At 35.9% G+C, this 17,475-nt stretch overlaps 3 protein-coding genes across 9 annotated transcripts; 1 reads left to right on the top strand and 2 right to left on the bottom strand.

Moving 5' to 3' along the window:
• Window positions 1–357: 357 nt before the first annotated feature.
• On the bottom strand, window positions 358–2,195 carry LOC121784616 (cytochrome P450 71D95-like). The gene is made up of 2 exons (XM_042182794.1): window positions 1,298–2,195; window positions 358–1,208 (listed from the first exon to the last, which is right to left on the bottom strand). The coding sequence occupies exons 1-2, from the start codon at window positions 2,171–2,173 to the stop codon at window positions 594–596; spliced, it is 1,491 nt and encodes a 496-aa protein (XP_042038728.1). The 5' UTR covers window positions 2,174–2,195; the 3' UTR covers window positions 358–593.
• A 5,950-nt stretch (window positions 2,196–8,145) lies between these two features.
• Window positions 8,146–12,014, top strand: LOC121783672 (acyl-protein thioesterase 2-like). 5 transcript variants are annotated; one of them, XM_042181821.1, is made up of 10 exons: window positions 8,146–8,351; window positions 8,871–8,954; window positions 9,075–9,189; window positions 10,120–10,156; window positions 10,289–10,358; window positions 10,514–10,618; window positions 11,111–11,261; window positions 11,337–11,419; window positions 11,557–11,650; window positions 11,744–12,014. In XM_042181821.1, the coding sequence occupies exons 2-10, from the start codon at window positions 8,930–8,932 to the stop codon at window positions 11,823–11,825; spliced, it is 762 nt and encodes a 253-aa protein (XP_042037755.1). In that variant the 5' UTR covers window positions 8,146–8,351; window positions 8,871–8,929; the 3' UTR covers window positions 11,826–12,014. The 5 variants fall into 5 exon arrangements, with proteins under 5 accessions (XP_042037755.1, XP_042037753.1, XP_042037752.1 ...); XM_042181819.1 differs by having other exon boundaries at window positions 8,147–8,305; XM_042181818.1 differs by having other exon boundaries at window positions 8,147–8,305; window positions 8,863–8,954.
• A 209-nt stretch (window positions 12,015–12,223) lies between these two features.
• On the bottom strand, window positions 12,224–17,162 carry LOC121783785. Of its 3 annotated transcripts, none has more exons than XM_042181964.1 (10): window positions 16,962–17,162; window positions 16,221–16,479; window positions 16,034–16,126; window positions 14,997–15,598; window positions 14,840–14,893; window positions 14,580–14,766; window positions 14,411–14,509; window positions 14,210–14,276; window positions 13,223–13,340; window positions 12,224–13,134 (listed from the first exon to the last, which is right to left on the bottom strand). In XM_042181964.1, exons 2-10 carry the CDS (start codon window positions 16,461–16,463, stop codon window positions 12,543–12,545), a joined length of 2,055 nt encoding a protein of 684 aa, XP_042037898.1. In that variant the 5' UTR covers window positions 16,464–16,479; window positions 16,962–17,162; the 3' UTR covers window positions 12,224–12,542. The 3 variants fall into 3 exon arrangements, with proteins under 3 accessions (XP_042037898.1, XP_042037897.1, XP_042037900.1); XM_042181963.1 differs by having other exon boundaries at window positions 14,840–14,914; window positions 16,962–17,161; XM_042181966.1 differs by lacking the exon at window positions 16,034–16,126 and having other exon boundaries at window positions 14,840–14,914; window positions 16,962–17,161.
• Window positions 17,163–17,475: the final 313 nt, after the last annotated feature.

The raw sequence follows: 17,475 nt of genomic DNA, 5'->3' as shown, positions 1-17,475 counted from the left end.
TAAATTAGTGGAATGCAATTACCCAAAATAACGTGATATTTAATGATGGACATCTCAAATCTTATTTTTCGTGTAAATTTTTTTTAATAATATTGCAGACCCAAATCCGTTGTTGTATTTTTCTACGGAACAACCTCAAATATGAGGGTACTGCAAAAATTTGTGATACGTGTATTTAAATGGTGTAACATTTGAGTTTAATGTAAATAATTGAAGAAAAATTATTTTTTGGTGTGATATATATTAAAAAATGAGTTTGAATTTAGTATAAATGGTTATCGATGAGCTTAGTAAATAATTTTGTACTAAACTGATGAGCCATAATAATTGGAAATTAGCAATATCACAATCTTAAATAAAAGGCGCATTTCTCATTATTGCATGATCATATGGTTATTTTCTCCACAGAGAGCTGACAGATAAGAATGCAATAATAATCCCTTTATATATAGAGAGATGAAAAGTACCGCCGTTATTAAGGCCAGCGCCATATAATTACAGACGAAAACAAAAACATAAATAGTAGACGAAAAGTGAAATTAATCAAAACAGAAGAGTGAAAATAATTATTGAAAGATTGATGAGGTCCATGGTTAGTTGGTAGGATTGCAGAGCTGCGGAATAATGATAAGCGGTGCCTTTCTAGAAACAGTAAGGCCTTCTCCCTCACTCATATCCAAACCATCACTCGTCATTCCCTTCGGCAGCTTCCAGTCGAAATGGTACAGCATTTTCGCCAACGGCAGCTCAATATTCGCCAGCCCGAAATTCAACCCGGGGCAGATCCTCCGGCCCGCCCCGAACGGAATGTACTCGAAATCATTCCCAATAAAATCCTTCGGGCTGTTTTCGAATCTCTCCGGCCGAAACACCTCCGGCTCGTCCCAGTATTTCGCATCCCGCCCCATCGACCACACGTTGAACATCACCTTCGTTTTGTTCGGAATTGCATATCCACCGGCCTTGCATTCCTCTCTCGTCTGCCGCGGCAGCAACGGAATCGGAGGGTGCAGCCTGAACGTCTCTTTAATCACCAACTTCAAGTATTTAAGCTCGTGAACGTCGCTCTCCTCCACCGCCGCCTTCCCCTGAAACGCCCCCCGCACCTCCGCCTTCGCCTTCTCCATCACGTGCGGGTTCCTCAGCAGCTCCGCCATCGCCCACACCGTCGTCGTCGACGACGTCTCCGTCCCCGCCACGAACATGTCCTGTTTTTTTTTTCAAATTAGGTCAAAATTGAATCGAATTCGAAAAATTCCTAATTGTGTGTGATTAATAAATTGAATCGATTACTCACGAAAATCACAGCTTTGATGTTGTCGGTAGTGATGGGGAATTTGAGCTCTCCGGTTTTCTGCATCCTGATCAGAACGTCGACAATGTCTTCTCCGCCGAATTCGCCGCTCTGTTTCCGCTTATGCTCGTCGATGATTCCGTCGAGAATCAAATCGAGCTTCCCGCGCATTCTCCACAGTTTATATTTGCTCCAGCTGAGGACGCTGAAGAGCTTCCACGACGGGAAGAGATCAGCAAGCTCGAAACCGCCGGCCATGGCGACGGCCTCCTTGAACAGAGCAATGAGGCCTTCGCGATCGGTCATCACCTTCCCGAACGCAGCTCTGCAGGTGATGGTGCTGGTGAAGGTGAAGATTTTGTCCGTCAAATCAATCGCATTTCCCGAAGAAGCTTCTAGAGACTTCATCAGGCGGGACGATTCGTCCCGCCTGATGTAGCCGAAGGACTTGACATTCTTCGAGGAGAGGAGCTCTACGATGCAGATCTTCCGCATCTGGCGCCAGTAGTCGTTGTAGGCGGAGAATGCGATGTCGGTGTAGTCGTACCAAAGGATCTTGCTGGCGATGCTCTCGGGCCGGTCCGCGCAGGACGGGTCCTGCGCCTTGAGCACCTCCTTTGTGGCCTCCCGTGATGAGATCACCACGGCGGGGACCTCCCCGAGCTGGAGGTGCATCACGGGGCCGTGTTTCTTTGCTTGGCGCTGCAGGGCTTTGTGGGGGAGATCTCCCACTAAAAGGTGGATGTGGCCAATCCCCGGGAGCTTGGGCGGGCTCGGAGGCAGGTTCGGGTGGGGTTTGGAGGGCTTTGGTTTGGTCCATTGTTTGATTAGGAAGAAGAGGAAGGTTGTGAGGAGAAGGAGAGTGGTTGTGAGATCCATATCTAATGTTATGATACTTGTGTTTTTGTGGTGTTTGATGAATTGCATTAGATGATGAATGATGTATTTATAGTATAGGAATATAGAGTGTAGTAGTATTAAGTTAGTCGCATGCACAAGTTTAAATATTTAAAGTTCAAGGTAGGAGGCTGGAAGAAAGTGCAGCAGAGATGAATATTTTTGAATTTTATGTGTAGTTGTGTTTGGTGTATGCTTGTGCAGTCAAATATTACTAGCTTTTGAGAGTGTATTTTTCTTGATTGGAGACTTGTAGTGGCGCGATATGTATCATTTAGGTTTTTTAATTGTTTAATTGGATATAAGGACAAATATTGTCACATATGCTCGTTGTATTTTTTTGAACTATTTATATTTATATGCAATTACATATTATAGTTCATGCATTCCCTGATTTAAAAATAAATTATAGGAGTATAATTTTATTCCTCCCTTGAAGCTATTTCAAATTTTCAATAGTTATATTTCGGGCCGTAAATTAAACATGAGTAATTTTTTGTTTATGGTAATATCCAATCTATTTTCTTCAATGAAGTAGAAAAATGAGTTTAAAGTGAATTAGAGTGTTTGTCTTTCATATAGAATGATTAAGCTATATCACAAACTTGACCAAAATGTGAAGTATTCAACATATAAAGGATGGATATTCTTTACATGAAATATAGTACTGTTAGAAATGAAATATGTTAAATCATGTTAAGACATTTTTTAGGTATATATGGAGATTACAAAATTCTGTTAAACATATTAAATAAAGATAAAGTAAAATATAGTAAGAGAGAATAAAGTAGAAAAAATAAGAAAGAGTAAAGTAAGAGTTAATAGATGTTATGTTTTTTTGCCAAAAATAAAATAAAATAGTACAACTTAGTTGGAACAACTCATGAAAAAATACGACTCAATTCAGTTGAGATGAAAGAAATTATTAGAAATGATTGTGATAAATATTGAATTAACCTGAAACTTAGAACTCTCTCCGTCCCTGAAAAGTATGAACTTTTGGTTTTGCACGAGTTTTAATGTATAATTGGTAAGCAAAGAGAGAGGGAGATAAATGGCAGTGTAAATAGTGTTAGTGGAGAATGAACTCTACATCATTAGTAATTGTAGTGTAATGGTATAAGTTATACATAAAATGATGTGTAAAGGTAATGCGTTGTTTAACTTTTTCAAATTTAGAAAGTTAATAATTTTCAGGAATGGACTAATAAGGAAATAGTTCATTTTTTTTAGAGACTGGAGGAGTACTATTAAATAGATGAGTTCTTATCAATCAAACCAAACACCATTAATAATGTTAGCAATGTACACAAAAATATAGTACTCTTACTATTAACCTATAATAGAGTATTATAAATGATTTTTTGAAAAACGCCTTAAAAAAGCTAATGATACATATATGAAATTGTATTATTAGTATTTAACTGCTAAACTATTCTGAAATTCTGGTTACTAAAATAGTTAAGGATTGTAAATATTTTATAATAGCATCCACTCCTGTAATAATAAATAAATATAATACTACATCATATCATATTGTTGCCATTAGATAAACCAAATTTTGTAAAAAGGAGTATATATTTGTTGCAAGTTGCAACTGAACTAATGTTCAAGAAAAGTGTCCAAATAAGAAAAGGAAAAGAGTACAAGTGTTAGTCTTACTGTTGACTGGAGCTAAATTTCTTTGACCAGTTTTTTAAAGTTTCTTTCTTCATTTGCAGCCATCTTATCTTATATTAATAAAATAAGACTATTTTATGTTACGCACTAGGTATAAATTAGATAGTGTTCGATTAAATGCCCAACTAAATTAGATAGGGAAAATATTCGCTTTTTATCTGATTAATAAGATGGAGATTCGAGTCAGAGTAGATAAAAATGATTATTGATCTTTCTAATTAAAAAAATTGAAGAGATTATTGTAAGTCATGTTACTCTTAATTTTCTTTGACCAGATGTGGCCATCTTAATTGAAGATGCACAACGGTTCCTCTAGATATGTAATTATATGTTTTTCTTCTGATTTCGGGAATTAGAATCATTTATTCTTTTATGAATGTCATTCATATGCATATTGTTCTCCTCTAATTCATCGATATGGAATATTATGCAAACATCTATGAAGTTCGATCGAGTCACCAAGATCACACTGTGAATATATAGAAAATTATTTAATATTGATTCTCATTTATATAATAAAAAATCTAGCTACTCTTCAATCACCTCAAGAAGAAATCATACCAATATATATATAGGGATGTATTCATTTCCTTTTCCTATATTTCCTCCTTTTTCCTTCTTAATATCAACCATTAGATTAAAGAAATGGACGGTCAAGATCAACATTGGGTAATTAATCCCGTGTTGCATTATTTGTCCTATTTTGTGCATTATGAGGGTACAATAGTAATCTAATAATGGCTGGAAACAGCTACGAATAATGCACCACATGGTCACGAGTAATGCATATAATTGCCTATATAATGCACAATATGTGAACTGCAATGCATACGAACAAGATGTGCTGTGTTATGATGTTTGACACACGTTTCTTGTTTCCCTAAGGGTTTAATAAGCTTAGGGGCTAGGGTATAGTACGTAGACATGTATGTAATCTTCACATGGTAACGAGTAATGGATATAATTGACTATATAATGCACAATTTGTGAACTGCAATGCATACGAACAAGATGTGCTGTGTTATGATGTTTGACACACGTTTCTTGTTTCCCCTAAGGGTTTAATAAGCTTAGGGGCTAGGGTATAGTACGTACGCATTAATAACAAATTATAAAACGATACGAATAATTCACCAAATTGTCACGAGTAATGGATGTTATTAACTATATAATGCACAATATGTGAACTGCAATGCATACCAATAAGATGTACCATGTTATGATGTTTGACACACGTTTCTTGTTTCCCCTAAGGGTTTAATAAGCTTAGGGGCTAGGGTATAGTACGTAGACATTACTAAATGCACGTATGTAATCTTCAATCCGTTGATTAACCCATATACACAATACCTCTAATAATGCATAATATACTGAGGTAATGACAATTAACAGCTACATAATGCACTACCTAAACCAAATAATGCACATACGTATATTCCAATAACAACAATTTGTTAGTAATGTTTACGTACTATACCCTAGCCCCTAAGCTTATTAAACCCTTAGGGGAAACAAGAAACGTGTGTCAAACATCATGACATGGTACATCTTATTCGTATGCATTGCAGTTCACATATTGTGCATTATATAGTTAATAACATCCATTACTCGTGACAATTTGGTGAATTATTCGTATCGTTTTATAATTTGTTATTAATGCGTACGTACTATACCCTAGCCCCTAAGCTTATTAAACCCTTAGGAGAAACAAGAAACGTGTGTCAAACATCATAACACAACACATCTTGTTCGTATGCATTGCAGTTCACAAATTGTGCATTATATAGTCAATTATATCCATTACTCGTTACCATGTGAAGATTACATACGTGTCTACGTACTATACCCTAGCCCCTAAGCTTATTAAACCCTTAGGGGAAACAAGAAACGTGTGTCCAAACATCATAACATGGTACATCTTATTCGTATGCATTGCAGTTCACATATTGTGCATTATATAGTCAATTACATGCATTACTCGTGACCATGTGGTGCATTATTCGCAGATACCAAAATGTGGCAGTTACTTTTCCGTCAAATGTCAATAATAACCCTGTAATGCATACAACCACTTCTATAATGCAACACGGAACCAGTTTTATAGAATCAATCTGATCCGTTGATGCCTTAGATCTAACGCGTAATATTAAGAAGGAAAAATGATCTAAGATGTGAAAAGGAGAATAACGCTCCCTATATATATATATATATATATCCAGTTATTCACAGTTAGACTAAATAATATGTTATGCAATTATCTCATTCATTAACCCGAATAGTAGAGCATATAAAGCAATGCCGATCCCATAAATAAAGATTTTAATCTCAAATTTCACGAACGTCACCAGATTCTAAGTATGATTACTGACTGCATACATGATATTCCAAGATGAAGTTTTCAAATAATCAAATAAAAGTTTATAAATTCGATTTTATGATTTTATTTGAAGTACTAATTTTAGGATGATTAACACAAATTGATCACCAAAACAGTGAGTCGATACTACTCCTATCTTACTTAATCCAAAGCAATCAAAATTAGGTCCAAGATCTGGCCTATGAGTATTGGGCTAATGGGCTTAGGCCCAATCTAGTTATATAATCTGTCTATCTTTTGATACAATAGTGATAAGTATCCACTCTGATAAGTAAGTACAAGGGAAAATAGTTATAAATAATCAAAATTTTCAAAAATTGCACTATTGATTTATTTCCACCATATAATTATTTTCAGATATACTCCAAACTTCGCCAATATAAAGATTAGCAAACCAATCTTATACTAAAATGCTTGTGCAATTTGTCATTAATATTTTAGAAGAGCATCTGCATGTATGTGATATACTTGAAGATGTGATCAGCATTCAAAGATTTTTACTTTTGAGTTGTGAAGCACAAAAGTTTGACAAAATATACCACACAATGATGACATATAGAATTGCTGATGGTAAATTGACAGGATAAAGTTGTGAAATGTCACAATTAACCAAAAAAGTTAATTATATCCATTAAAGCAATATAAACTTATGAGTTATGACGATCTGCATAATCATGACTTCATGAGTTTAATCACCCAAGACAAATTGTGTGTGTGTTTTTTTTTAATTTGGAGAATGGGATAGCAAAGGTTGAACCATAAATCTATCTTTTCATGCTAGAAAGTTTATTCGCTTAAACATCCACAAAAGACTAGCATTTGTTAATTATACACTGATTCGAGATAATTGTTCCTTTCATATCATAGTTTGCAAATTACACATTTGAAGAAATATATTTCTTGATTCGGTTGTTTTACATTTTTCATATTTTATCTCCTGTTTAGTTTTTTTTTACATATCTACAGTTTTTTATTACTATATCAACATGGTAATATGCTATACACACGTTAATTGTGATTATAATTAAATTAACTGTGGTGATAATAAAATTATTATTACTATAGCGCCAAAAGTATTTGCATGATTACATATTCATTATTAATATTGCTGGTCATTTGGACAGCAAATTTAGAGAATATGGGACACGATGATGAGTCATCCTCGTCCTTTTATAAGACAAAAAAGATAAACAGATTAGAGTTAATCCATTAGATTAGTTTTATGTACACTTTTACATTACTTCACACTACTTTTAATTTGTTCTAAATTTTACTTAATTATTCATAACAAGGATGATTTGTCAAATATTCGTTTATACCTTTTCTTTAATCGGTTTGAGAGCATTCAACGGAGAATAAAGCCAATATATGAAAAAAAATATCAATGAAATTCTTTATTAATATCCAAAACTTAAATGTTAAAGCATGCGATTCCAAATTTAAATTACGTGTTTAATTATACTGTGATGTAATTAGTAACAGTAATAAAGATAGTTCACACACATCATCTCTGCTATGAAACAAATAAAATACTGTATTTGACAGCATTCTCTGATCAAACAAAATAATTCTAACTTCAAGAAAAGCATCAATGTTAACATGAATCAACACGTTTCATTTCTGAAATTAAAAATGAATTAAAAAAACAAAAAGGAATTAAAAAAACCTAGTTTCATTTCTGAAATTTTGATCACTTGGATTTATGACAAATTAATCTTCACAAGGACTCACTCGCCTTTCTTAATTGTAGTAATTTGAAGCTTTTCATTCAAAACAAACTAATTATGATACATTATTCATAACATATATTCTGGGATTTGCTTGGTCTAAAAATTGTACTACTATGAAATTAGCACTTTTTTTTAATTCTTTGCAATTTTTAAATGGGAATACCTGCTTTAGTTAAAGAGAAGTACTCCTATGTTGATGCCCTAGACAATTAGGCAGACAAAAAGGAATGTAGAACCGGAAAAGCCTCATCACTTTATTGCATTGTTCAATAGTTACATCTCTAGAACCTCGCCTCCATATTAAACTTCACATTTTCACACCGCTAGGTTCAATCTTTAGTCTTTACCATCTTCTATCAGAATTTTTTACTGCGTAATCTCACTTATCAGCTTCTGGGATTTTGATATTTCTGAATTTCTTGACATTCTTGCAATAAAGATTCTATTTTGAGCTGTTTTGTAACTGCATATGTGCATATATTAGACTACAATGAAGAGGATTAATGTTGAGTTTTGTCTTTTTGCTTGCTTAAATGAAGAAAATGGTGATAGCTTTTCTCATTATTTTTTAGCTGGAATTGATTCTGTGAGAATGTGCACCGCAAAAGCCTATTCGAAGTTGGTTTTATTGTGCTTTTCTTGATTTGTGATGGGCTCTCCTCTATCATCTCCGTGGTTATAAAGATTTCTGCTTTTTCTTTTTCCATTGCTTCCTTTTTTGTCTTGCTTTCTCTATCGTTTTCAGGGTTCCCTTATCTTTTTCCATTTATGCAAAGTGGTGTATGCTAAGTCCAGCCCGTGCACACTGTTTTACATCCCAATTTCACACTTTGAAATTCAAATATAAATAACATGTGACAATGTGATCTTCATTTCATTGCTAGGAGTTCAGTTTCAATCACTCGGACACATTTTCTCGTGCATTGATTCGCTATAAAATCGAAGCGAGCTATGAGCTTCAATAGCTCTGCAGGGGGTATGTTAACTACTCTCCTTTGGTTGATTACTATAGTGTCTCAGCTATTTTTAGTCACATAATTAAGTGATTGTTATCAGTTACAGAATGTGCTATAAACACGTTTCTTACCATATATAGGTGGCCAATCATCTCGGACAACATATGAGTTTGGAAGGACTCATGTCATCAGGCCAAAAGGGAGGCATCAAGCAACAATAATTTGGCTACATGATCTTGGTGATAAAGGGTCGAGGTATTATGTCCTCTTTCGTTCGTAAGAATTTGATGTGCATTCATGTTGTTGATAGGAAGTTTCACTTTTTAATGGTGATAATTACATTCATCTTGAATTGCATGAATAGTGTTGATCAACTGTATGAATTCCGGTTGGTCTAATCTAATCTTTGTACTAATTAAACTACAAACATGTGACTAATAAGCAAAGAGTGCATCCTTGTTGTGTTACGGAATACAGTTCTGCCCAGTCACTGGCCGGTAAATGATCGGATGCCTCGAATTATGATTTTTTACTCGTCTTTTGTTGCATAATCAACATGACGTCTGTGATGAGGATGTGTCGTCTAGTCTTTTAACCAAGTCTGCTACTAATTTACTATGTAGAAGGTGTAGAGCAGGGGACCACTAACTCACTAACCACAATTTCCCACTTTTAAAAGCATTAAGCATAGTTTGTATCCATCTGGATATTTGAATCACAGGCTGTAAGTTGTTGTATTTTAATTAAGAATTAGCCGGTCTGAGGATAGGACTGTTGTATTTGTCTATCATTATAATTAACCGCTTAGTCAAAATTGTGGTCCCAAAAATTATGTAAGTTGCCACACTATGGAGATATAGATACACGAACTTTTGGAGCAAGTATAAACTCTTAACTCGCTACAAGTTTCTGCTGTTGTGTTGTCAACTTGATTAAAAAATGTTCCAGAGAATGATCTTCTTAACTCGTTTTGTTAGTCAATACTATTCATCATTCTTCCTTCTAGACTGTGTTGCTTACTTATGTGTGAGCCAATGGATGCTCAAATATCAGAGTCAAGATATATTAAAATATTTAACTCTGGCAACTTTTTTAAGCCTCAAGTGATGGTTAATGCAGTGTTATGCATATTCTTATTGTCGTTGCTGATCCACTGTGATTCTAATTTTATTCATGTTTTTGCAGCTGGTCTCAGCAATTGGAAAGCCTTCCTCTTCCGAATGTGAGTTATTCGATATAATTCAAAGTCATCCCTTGTCTTTCAACATCTGTGTGATGCAACAAATAACCCAATCCCTTTCTAGTTTGAAATAATGTTGTTTGTCTCATTTTGAAGTTTAAATTGATAATGCAGGTAAAGTGGATATGCCCAACTGCTCCTACTCGTCCAGTTTCTTTATTTGGGGGATTTCCTTGCACGGCTTGTAAGATATTTTTCTTTACCCTATAACCATTTCGAACTTCTGCCACTGGAATTTCTATGCTGCTGCAAGCTCTAAATCAGTGGTAAATCATTTTTAAACAGTAGATGGTGGATTTTCACTCTATCGAATAACATATTTATCTTCTTTACTGTCAGGGTTCGATGCACAGGATCTTTCAGAGGATGCACCGGACGATTTACAAGGATTAGATGCATCAGCAGCACATGTTGCTAATCTCCTATCAACAGAGCCTGCCAACAGTAAGTTTCTTCTTCAAAGCATCATAAATTTTCTTTTAAAACGATATATGCATAAGAGCTTGGTTAGAAATGAAAGAATCAACAAAACACAGAGAAGCAACAATTTTATATCATTGCAAAAGGTGTTTGGCTTTCAAAAGGGTGCATGTAGCATTAGACTGTCATTTAGTTTTTGATTTTCTAGGTGGTTTTCCAGAATTTGTGTGCCTTTTTTTCTATGAAATTTACTCCTTTACTAGAGATGTTTCACAATGAGCACATTTTAATCATCAAATTGTCCAGCGAACTCATTGAAGAAATGCTATGGTCTAATTTCGAAAGGATTTACAACAATCTCCCTGGTTACATAAGTTTAACACGCACAAAAGGATCTTAGTCGGGATCAGGAAGATCTGATGACCCTACAGACAACTTAAACTATTACTTTTATGCATTGATTTCAAGTTGTGTACAAAATACTGATGCATACAAATCTTTGCTACATATTCACAGTCAAACTTGGTATTGGTGGCTTTAGTATGGGTGCTGCCACTGCTCTTTACTCCGCCACATGCCACATTTTTGGTCAATACTCAAATAGAAACCCGTACTTAGTTAACTTGAGCTGTGTTATCGGCCTCAGCGGCTGGCTTCCATGTTCCAGGTACATTGCATAAATAATCAACATGCTCTTTTTGATCGCATGCTCTTTTGCACTCAACGGCTATTTATTTTCTAGGATGTTAAGGAACCGAATCGAAAGGTCCAATGAGACTGTAAGTCGTGCAGCATCATTGCCCATTTTGCTTTGTCATGGATCTGGTATGTATGATTTATGTTTACTCACTATCTCAAATGTTCAACATCCAGTTTCCCACTGCTATGCCTGTGTTCTTGTTACCTAAACTACAATTTCATCATGAATTATTAGTTCCTATATGAAAGAATCTTTGTTGCAGGGGATGACGTTGTGGCTTATAAACACGGAGAAAACTCTGCACGTACATTAAGTTCAGCTGGATTCCAAAACCTAATGTTTAGATCATATGGAGGGTACAGATACATCCAAATCTATTAACCTGTGTAACACCGAGTTAGCTAGCTTCTTTTTTCGTCCGAATGAATCTTATGTTTGCATTCATGCAGGCTCGGGCATTACACCACCCAGGAAGAGATGGATGAAGTTTGTCGCTGGTTAGCTGCACGATTGGGGCTTCAGGGATCGTAAACTGAGAAATCCGTGAGGCGGTTTGGGGGTATACGTGAGAAGAAATCAAAATAAAACATTAGTAGCTATGACAGGTTGAAGAAGTATTACGAATAGGATAGAAATACTGTGTAAAATAACAGTGTGTTTTCCTTTGTATTCCTGGTGGTGCATTGTGACTTTAATGTTTGAGATAAAACTTTTTGCTCATTCCCATCCAAAAGTATTTATATTTTTGCTTTTTCTGTACCTTTATTGAATCTGAGTTGCAGTTAATTTTGCATTTTTCTTTCTAATAACTCTATGTTAATAATTGGGCTAATTTCATGATTTTTGTTTTACTTAAGGCAATCTTTTGATGTATAAGTAAGAATTTGAACATGGAATGGCAGAAATATAAATAGATACGTGCATCACAATTGCATCAATTGTTCCCAACTAGGGCCTTTATTAGTTAAGTAAAAGGTCTGTGAGTTTCCAAGAAAATAAGTTATGGAAAGATATCATAAACAATCCACAATGTAGTTCAAGTAAATTAATCTGGGGCAGAATTTGGGAGCCAACGCTCTAACCACAATGTTTAAAGTGTTGCATCATCCGATAATGAAGCTCTTCAATGGATCAATGGAATGGATATTTCACACCTCATTTGAAGGCTTTCTTCAGACATTTACAATGGCACCTTTTGTCTCTCAGTTTTGATCATCTATGGCTGGAACCATCTTGAAGGCCATCTCTCTATTGTGGTGCGCCTCTTTTGGAACCTGCGCTTGAGGGTATGGCTTTCAGAATAAACTTGCGCCCGGTTCTCAGGCCATTTAGGGACAAACCAGGCCCATGTCGCAGAGCACGAGGAGGGGAAACACGTTTCTTATTCGGGGAGCTTGATTTCACAGCATTGTGTGGTGCATGGCTGTCCTTCAATATATCCGGTGTATCATCTTGCATGGTGTTGGACGTCTCACCATCAAGGTCGATTACCTTCAGTTGTCTACTTGCACTAGACTGGGCCATAGGGGTGCCTGGTGACCGAAGCAAACTAAGCGAACCAACAGGAGAATAGTGATTGGTTCCACGAGGAATCCCTTTCTTGCCAGTTCGGTGACGAACTGATGAGAATTCACCTGGAGTTTCTACATTACTAAGAAACAATTCCTCCTGGGAAGATACTACATCCAGATCTTCCAGAGCAGCTTCTGAAATCATGGTGTTATCGTCTAAGTTTATAGGCGACAACGAGGTCATGGCATTTGGTGTTACAGAGATGACACCAGATTCAGGTGACTGGAAACACCGCCTAGGACGCAGACTTCCTTCTCGAACATCCTTCCTGTGGTCGTGTATATGCAGATATTAAAAAGGCAACTAGTGGCATATTTAAGATGTCTCCGAATATTACTTGGGGAAATCATACTTACTTGAACTGTACTGCTGGTGTTTGAGGAGTCAGCTCAGAATGACTTGAACCACCATTTGTGCCATCTGTTGTTTCAGAAGTGCCTTCCTTGCTCAAGATATCCTTCTCCAAGCTATATTCTACAGAAATAAGGGATCAAGTGAATGAGCATATTTCAACTTTTCCAGCAATTGAAAAATGTGCAAGAATTTGATCACTTAATTCTACTGATACAAAAGGTTACTAACTATCCATGCCAATCATACAGTTGTCGAGCTCAGTTAAGACAAGCAGAAGACACTTTGCTGTATGCATACCCAATCAAACTTCAGTCCACATATGTACTAAAGTTGATATGCGTCATTGAGGCTTAAATACCTATACATTTGCTACTCTTATTACAAGGACAGTAACATGGTGAGCAAGGCAAGACAATAAAAATGAAAAAATATCGATATATAACAGCACTTGTGAGAGAAGGGGATGAATGGCCAGAAATGAGAGTTTATTCATCTCGTATAAGGTTCATGTGATGAAGGGCTTGGTTGAAATAGGTGAAATAAGGTTCATGCGCACTCCCATAAAAAAAAGTAAAACAAAAATAATGAAAATTAATGGACAAATAAGCAAATATTCTATCGATCAAGTATGCATGCTATCTTGGTGCATATTAATGAGTGTACATCAAGTGTGCATTTCATAAACAAGTGATACACTATCCATCTTAAGATGGTATAATGCCCCCAGTGCAAGGGACCGTAGAGACAGGGCTGTACAACAGACTCTTCCAGCAACTACTTAACATCCGTTTTTGTTTTGTAAAAGTGGCCAAGCCAAATTATTAGTTAAGTCCATTCTACTATATATTAAATCCCAAAGCATTCATTGGGAAACCAGGAAATAAAATGATGGGAAGATTTTATACTTCATTAGAGTTTAGGATTTAAACATGGATATGATTGCTTAGGATTACATCACTAGGAAATAGCTATATAGTCCAAAATCATACCTCCTTTTCGTCCATGCACATTTTTACATCCTTCACATCGGCATCCATCTGAGCAACCAACATTTGACTTCTCCACAATAAAGAGACGTATCAATAACAATAAACCAGGGATATAGAGTTATGGCAAAGGAAAATAGGAACATAAAGTAAAAAAAGAGGAAATGCTCTTGTATGTTAATGTATGAATACACAACTACTTACATGATAGCACTCACAGTACTTCTTTAGACACATGGACTTCTTGCAATTGCACCCCCTCTTATGCCTTGCCGAGGAGGGTGTGAGGAGTGTTTCATCTTCCTGTGAAAAAATCTACATTTTAAATATTATTTTACATATATTTCAATCACACACAATATTGAATTAATACCCCAGGACTGCTTGCAGGTGTCTCAGTGACATGTTTTACAATTTTCGGCGCAAATGCAAGAGGATTCCGTGATTCAATTTGTTTCCGTGACTCAATAACTTTGTCCTCATATTGGGGTCTGTTGTAGCACCCTTGGCAAGCACAAGATCCCGCACAGTATAACCCAGCAGCAAAGCAATCACAATACCTGCAGAAATCAAATTACCAATGGGTCAACTGGTGGCTGCAAATAACTATACACAGAGCAGTGAAGGACTTACAGCTTTAGGCATTTACTCTTCCTACAATGGCACCTTTTGCAACCATCACCATCACTGGAGTCGGAAGATCTCTTCCTGGAAAATTAACAAAGATTGGTCCCAACAAAACCTTAAGATATAAACTAGTGGAACTGAACATGATAACAAGTAAGCTTGCCTTTTCTTTTTGGGGTTTGAATTGAGTTCCTCCGAAATGTCATTTGTGTTGATATTAGTATACACCCTCTTGTTACCTTGAGCTGATTGGTTGGCTACAGGTCCATTAGAAGATTCAGCAATCACAGAAGGTAAAGATGTAACAGAATTAACTGCTGCCGAGTCATGGATTTTAGGCCCACTATCATCAGTGCATGCTGAAACATTCTCAACAGGAGAGAATACTGCAGAACTTTTTGATGCATCAGAGAGATGAGAGTTGATTGTGGACGCAGACTTCATTCCTTGTATGCTGAAGTTAAAGGTCTGAGCAGATTTTGTATGCACTATTGCACCCGACCCAGCTTGCAAAACATAGATGATACTATTCAGGTGCAAGCCAATACCCGAAGGCTTGGTAATATTTACAGTATCATTCCTACTTTGAGGATACAGCGGCTGATTTTTCTCAGTCTCTTTCCCCTTGATGGGAGTGCATGGTATGTCCAAAGGTGATTTGGAGCCACCACTATTCGAAGGACTTTGGGTTGGCCTACTTATTACAGTATAATGATTATCTTCGAGTTGGAGGCTGCGTCTATCCATCCCATGGTGTTGAAAATCCTGATCAATTTCGTAAATTTCTAAGATTTTTCTTTGTACTAGAGTGAAAACATATGGACAAGCAATATTTAGTGTTCATAAAGAGCAAGATTACATAAACAACTACTAAAGCATAATTATTTGCAGTTAAATACTTGCCTATAAACCACTATTGAAACGACTATTAAAGCATAAGTATTTTCATTTGAAGAAATTTGCGTATCGGTGCTTAATATAGCATTTGAAAACACTTATATACTTCACTTAGATTTTTCATGACTGTCATTCAAGATTGTAAAGAGAATGCACGCACACAAGATTATACTATTCGAAGTGAAATTACTTAAATAATAAAACTTGGTATGTTTGGGTCCAGATATTTGCAGCATCGTCAAAGTAGCCTCAACATTTGATAATTCGGTTTATTTATTTTTCCTTTAGTAGCATAATTCAAACCTCAAGATTATTTTGAGCTTCCTCCGAAACTGGTCCTATGTGGAAATAAGAAGATTGATTCGAGGCACAAGTTTGCCCTACTTCTTCTACATTCTGCAATTGCAACTTATTAGGTGATGAGCAAACTACATAAACATGAACTTTTAACATGGCAAAAAATGGGTGAATTTGTTGGATTATTCTCGACCTCAGTCATCGAATCTTGCTGATTTCCCAACGCTTGATATTCACGAAACTCAGATTCAACCATATGAGAATAAGAGCTAGATATGGTGTCTCGTGCATCAGTTTCTTCTCCACCGACAACAATCCATCCATTTCCCTCATCTACCTCTTCAATTCCCCTAATTACGCCTGCAGATGAGATAGTTACATCCTCACTGGTCCTTGCATTATACTCACTGGACAGTTTTGGATCACTTGAGCCCATGTTTACAACAACAGTCCTGATCAAGTAACAAACAAAAAGAAAGAAGTGTCATTTCTAAATTCTGATACAGCAAGCTCAAGCACCTTATTCCTAATTCCAGCATTATTTTACTTCACATAGCATTTCAAATTAATATTCAAAAGCCAAAATCCAGCTCAAACATCATCTAAACAAATCCAATTTAATGAAATGATATCTTCATCAGCCCCATCCCTCAAAACCAAATCATTTGCTTAATTGAAAATCATAAATGAAATCCAAATTCAAGAATAAGAGTCCCCTGAAATGACTAGAACATGTCTCAATTTCACCAAGAACCCATCTTTACCGGCATCTCATACCCTTTTTTCTCAAAATCAAACTAACACCATCAACTCTAAATCAGCTCAATTGGCAGTCACAGAAAATTAAGCTAGGAAAATATGCAGAAGGAAGTAGTAAAATTCAAGATAGATCCACATTGAAATGAAGGATAATCTGAAGAGAAATTTGATGTACTTGAGCAGTAAGAATTCCAATTGTGGTGGAGGCAGGTTTGGAATGTTCAGGCAAAGGCCCTATTTTCCTGAAACCCTAATTGCAAACTCAGATAGATGGTTGTAGCCTTCGCATTTTCCACTTATTTTCCATTTTAGAGATCTATGGAGTCAAATAAGCAAGTGATATACGATACACAGCATGATTTCCTTTTGTTTTCAACACCTAAATAAATAGATTTATTGCATTTCGTGTCGGAAGATTAAAAATAGAAATTAATAAATAATTTAATTAATATTGGGATAGACCGGTTTTAAATTCAGCCAGACTTCGGCGGGAAATGCCTCATGTGGAGGTTAGGGCTCAAGTACCAGCTGTCTTAAGCCCATTAGTATACTGTGGGCTTATGTGTAGATAATCAGCCCAAAACTATCGCTGGCTAGGCTTCAAGGCCCAATTATTAATTTATTTTAAAATTAATTATTCTACTTAATTTTCTAAAGTGATCAAAGTGCAAAGCTCTCTGCATACATTT

This window comes from Salvia splendens, chromosome 21 (assembly GCF_004379255.2).
Source record: "Salvia splendens isolate huo1 chromosome 21, SspV2, whole genome shotgun sequence".
Lineage (NCBI taxonomy): Eukaryota > Viridiplantae > Streptophyta > Magnoliopsida > Lamiales > Lamiaceae > Salvia > Salvia splendens.
The sequence above is the reverse complement of the archived record's forward strand: the minus strand, read 5'-3'. Positions and strand labels throughout refer to the sequence as shown.

Excerpts from the sequence above, each read along its gene's own strand:
- LOC121784616 (XM_042182794.1), bottom strand. The coding sequence starts at position 2,173 with ATGGATCTCACAACCACTCTCCTTCTCCTCACAACCTTCCTCTTCTTC. Across the intron at positions 1,209-1,297 it reads ACATCAAAGCTGTGATTTTC|GACATGTTCGTGGCGGGGAC; the intron begins GTGAGTAATCGA and ends AAAAAAAAACAG.
- LOC121783672 (XM_042181821.1), top strand. The coding sequence starts at position 8,930 with ATGAGCTTCAATAGCTCTGCAGGGG. Across the intron at positions 10,359-10,513 it reads GGGATTTCCTTGCACGGCTT|GGTTCGATGCACAGGATCTT; the intron begins GTAAGATATTTT and ends CTTTACTGTCAG. Across the intron at positions 11,651-11,743 it reads ATGTTTAGATCATATGGAGG|GCTCGGGCATTACACCACCC; the intron begins GTACAGATACAT and ends GCATTCATGCAG.
- LOC121783785 (XM_042181963.1), bottom strand. The coding sequence starts at position 16,463 with ATGGGCTCAAGTGATCCAAAACTGTCCAGTGAGTATAATGCAAGGACC. Across the intron at positions 14,277-14,410 it reads AGTACTGTGAGTGCTATCAT|TCAAATGTTGGTTGCTCAGA; the intron begins GTAAGTAGTTGT and ends ATTGTGGAGAAG. Across the intron at positions 13,341-14,209 it reads TGTGCATGGACGAAAAGGAG|AATATAGCTTGGAGAAGGAT; the intron begins GTATGATTTTGG and ends TTATTTCTGTAG.